This window comes from Poecilia latipinna, unplaced genomic scaffold (genome assembly GCF_001443285.1).
Source record: "Poecilia latipinna isolate Pla-1442-1.1 unplaced genomic scaffold, P_latipinna-1.0 Scaffold6618, whole genome shotgun sequence".
NCBI lineage: Eukaryota > Metazoa > Chordata > Actinopteri > Cyprinodontiformes > Poeciliidae > Poecilia > Poecilia latipinna.
In genome coordinates, this window is record NW_015119234.1 from 1 (window position 1) to 4,259 (window position 4,259).

The window sequence follows — 4,259 nt, forward strand, 5'->3', positions numbered from 1 at the left end:
TTTTTTAAAAAAATGCGGCTTTTGGGAGAATTTCCTGGAAAAAAGTTTTTGGGTTTTTTTTTTTTTTTTTTTTTTTTTTTTTTTGCACTCATAGTTCAGCACCTGTTTCTGATCCTGTTTGCTGAAATAAGCCTATGTTTTGATGCAGAGACAGCATGCAGACATTTGAGGAGCTCTCAGACATTTTCTCTGACCACAACAACTATCTGACCAGCAGAGAGCTGCTCATGAGGGTAAGTCGGATCCAGATTGCCTCCCACCGACCCAACTAAATCCCAAAATTAATTCCTATTTAACTAGCGTCAAACTTCAGGTGAAAACCTTTCTTTCTTTATTTATTTAATTTTGTTTTTCATTTATTCACAGGAAGGTACTTCAAAGTTTGCCAGTCTGGAGAGCTGCGCCAAAGATCACCAAAAGCGCACTCACAAGAGACTGCAGCTGCAGAAAGAAATGGTGAGAGAATCCCTGGTGAAGTTCAGAAACGACAACCAGGCAGATGGATTTCTTTCCTTTTTTTTTCTTTTCTTTTTCAAAAGCGGCTGACACAAAAAGAAAAATGCAAACAACACATTCCTCCTGAGCAATGTAGTGAAAGGAGAAATTCTTGCCTCTCCAGGATGCTGAAGCCACATGCTTAGCTTTGTTTATCCAACGCGCTGTGTGCTGGACGCACATTAAGTCGGGGCTGTAATTTGCAGGCCTGCCTCGCCATCTGTCAACAGCTCAGTGTAAGCAGCAAAATCTAAAACTTCCATAAGCATCAGGGGGAGAGAGCTAAGAAAGAAGGGCTTGTTGACTAACACGCCTTTACAGAAGCCACAACATTGCTCTCTGTCTGTTCACTTTCTACAAATGAACTGACAATTTGTCAAATCCGAGAGGCTTCTTTTTCTCTCAAATATTAGAAACACATGTAACATATATTGTAAGATCAAATGCAATGTCTTATTTACTGTTAAAGTGACCAAAAAACAAACAAACAAAAAAAACGTTTCTTCACAGGGCGCGATGCAAGGCACAATACCGTACTTGGGGACGTTTCTGACTGACCTGACCATGCTGGACACGGCCCTGCCAGACATTGTGGAGGTAAATATTCCTTAATATTGATGAAAAATATTAAGGAATATATATATATATATATATATATATATATATATATATATATATATATATATATATATATATATATATATATATAGATATAGATATATGGTATGTGACGCCCCCAGGGTCTGACCGTACGCTCTCTGTGTCTTTGTGTCCACAGGGGGGCCTGATCAACTTTGAGAAGAGGCGCAGGGTGAGGAATCCTCCTGTTTATTGGCTGACATGAAGGATTCAAATGGCTTTTCTGGTGTGAGGCATTTTTTTTTTTTTTTTTTGCCTTTGGTGACCGTCCTTCTGTCCTTCTGCCTCTGCAGGAGTTTGAGGTGATCGCCCAGATCAAGCTGCTCCAGTCGGCCTGCAACAGCTACTGCCTGACTGCAGACCCGGCCTTCCTCCGCTGGTTTAAGAACCAACCTCAACTCAGTGAGGAGGAGAGGTACTGCTGCTTTTCCCTCACTGTGTCTCGTCTCCTAAACGTGTCAACAATCACATCAGTGTGTGAGCCACGGTCTGTTGGATCAATTGTTCGTGCTCATAAACACATGATGAGCTTCTTTCTCCCTGTTTTCCTACCATTCCTTCACTCCCCACCGATCTGCCGTGTTGATTTTTGTCTTTTGTTTCTCCTCGCCGCCTCGCAGCGGACTTGGCTTATTAAAGTTTTATGATACTCAGGGTTTATTGCTCTGTCTTACAGCTACGCCTTGTCTTGTGAGGTCGAAGGGCTCGGCGACAGCAGCCCGACTTTACCCAAACCTCGAAAGAGCATGGTGAAGAGAATCAGCCTGTGAGTTCACTCTCAAAACAGATGAATGATAGAAGATCTGAGGGGGGAGGGAGGGGGGTGTCAGTCATATCTAAGCATATCTTTCTTTTACTAACATATAACCCCCATTCCTCCACTGGGCAGATTGTTTCTTGGGCTAGACAGCAGCACAGCCAGTTCACCAGTCAGAGAGACGCCGCGCTCGCCTCCTGCTGGCAGCTCGGGAGAGAGCATGGACTCGGTCAGCGTGTCGTCCAACGACTCCAGCGGTCCGTCTGACAACGAGGGGCTCGCCAGTCCGACTCACAACGCCGACTCCAGTCAGAACAAGGTGAGTTACGACCGAAATAATGATTGTCAGGGATAGAACAAAACAGAAATATCCGTTACCGACCCACCGCGGGGAAATGAAAGGTGCAAGTGGAAGAGTGAATATTCACACAACATAAAAGATAAGAATGAGATGCAGAGTAAATTTAAAACATGAGAATCAGACTGTACAGTTTAAAAAAAAAAAAAAAAACTTTCTCAGATTAAGATAAATATGCAAGGGAGTGGTGTAATTCAAAGAGAGAACAAGATGTGAATGTTTATTTTGTGCATAAAAAGCAGACTATTTACAAGAAGTGAGGTAAAAACCCCGTAAACAATAATATACTACAAATAACAGCACAAATGTTATTTAAAATGAGATAGAATTGTAAATAACAGCAGGGATGCAAACATTTATTGAGGCCGGTGTGCAAAGTGAACAAAAACTTAGAATAATTAGACATGTTTCATGTGGAGTATAAGTGGAAATCAGCTAGAGACTATTGAAGTTTGCAAGTTTGCAGTCAAATAACTTTTTATAAAAAATAAACCAAAAGAAAACACGTCACCCCTCAGAAAACAAAAGCATAGAGTTATTTCTTCCCGTTTCCACGAATGTATGACTTTTGTTATCTGACGCTGTTTTACATTTAAAGTAAAAAGCTGGTGCAACACATTGCTGAGCTGGATGTCACGATTCTACGGTTACTGGAAGGAGGGAAAGGAAACAGTTGAACTTTCTAACGAGTTAAACTGTTTTTACGTTTTAAAACTTGCCAAACGTATCACTTTGTTTCAACTGCATTCAGCTGCTGCCTCAAATAACTAACATTCGTACACGACCACGTCTGACTCTCCTCTCAGCTCTCAGAGTCGTCGTCCTGCACCTCGCTCCACTCCATGGACACCAACTCGTCGACCGCCAGCGGCTCCATGACTCCCGCCTCGCCCTCGCTGCCCGGTCGCCCCGGCACCCACAGGCGGTCCATCTCCCTCACGCCCATGTGCCCCTGCTCCCCGAGCCAGACCCCGGCGTACAACACCCAAGCCCAGGACGCGTGCATCGTCAGAGTCAGCCTGGAGCACGGCAACGGCAATCTGTACAAGAGCATACTGGTGAGCAAAAAAAAAAAAAAAGGCAGGATTTGTGCTTTTCGAAAGAAAAACGGCTTTGGGATTTTGAGGCAGTCTGCGACGAAGCAGGCGAAATCCTGATGTGTCTGTTGTTGTGTTAATAGCTGACCAGTCAGGACAAGACCCCGGCTGTGATAGCCAGAGCCATGGCCAAGCACAACCTGGAGGTGGAGCCAGAGGAAGGATTTGAGCTGGTACAGGTCATCTCTGAGGAGAAAGGTAAAAACATGGCTGCCAAAAAGTGTCATTTAAATACAAACAGATTCACACACACACATACACACACACACACACACAAATAAACAAAGATTTCAACTTTAGTGATATTTTATATTCCCCGCTGATTATTTGACCTTGATCTCATTTAGAAATGGATCACTGACAGCTTCTTAACACTAAGTGTTTGTTTTCTCTTTAACGTCTCTCAGAGCTGGTGATTCCTGACAACGCCAACGTCTTCTACGCCATGAACACTTCAGCCAACTTCGACTTCCTGCTGCGCGCTCGAGGCTCGGCCGGTCGACCCGTGCAGCTGAGGAGCCGCTGCAGCTCCACTCTTCCTCGCGCTCAGCATCGCTCCAGCCTCTCGGTCAGACTCAGCAAAGTCACGCTGTGACCTCCCACCCCGGTGCTCCCTTGGGCTCTGCGCTACTCTAATCCAGGCCACTTTGGATGGTCGCAGTGGGAGGATTTGTTAATAACCTAAGAGCTCTGAGTTATTTAACATGGACCATATGCATTTCAGTGAGCTCTCCTGTTTTCAGACTCTTCCCATTTGGGTCTCATCACAAACTCTGCCATCATCACCTTGTCAGCCTTAATGTGCAACTGTGCAACAGCGACCCCAAGTGGCCTCCGACAGATTTTTTTTTTTTTTTTCACAGGCGGGGGGGGGGGGGGGGGGGCGCCGCAAACCCCCCCCCCCCCCACGATT

The 4,259-nt window shown here is 44.8% G+C and overlaps 1 protein-coding gene across 1 annotated transcript; it reads left to right on the forward strand.

Annotated features, from left to right (window-relative positions):
* Positions 1-108: 108 nt before the first annotated feature.
* LOC106944019 (ral guanine nucleotide dissociation stimulator-like 1) lies at positions 109-4,252 on the forward strand. Its single transcript, XM_015027293.1, has 10 exons — positions 109-233; positions 367-456; positions 1,006-1,092; positions 1,274-1,306; positions 1,428-1,549; positions 1,811-1,900; positions 2,024-2,210; positions 3,056-3,307; positions 3,430-3,544; positions 3,754-4,252. The coding sequence occupies exons 1-10, from the start codon at positions 156-158 to the stop codon at positions 3,939-3,941; spliced, it is 1,242 nt and encodes a 413-aa protein (XP_014882779.1). The 5' UTR covers positions 109-155; the 3' UTR covers positions 3,942-4,252.
* Positions 4,253-4,259: the final 7 nt, after the last annotated feature.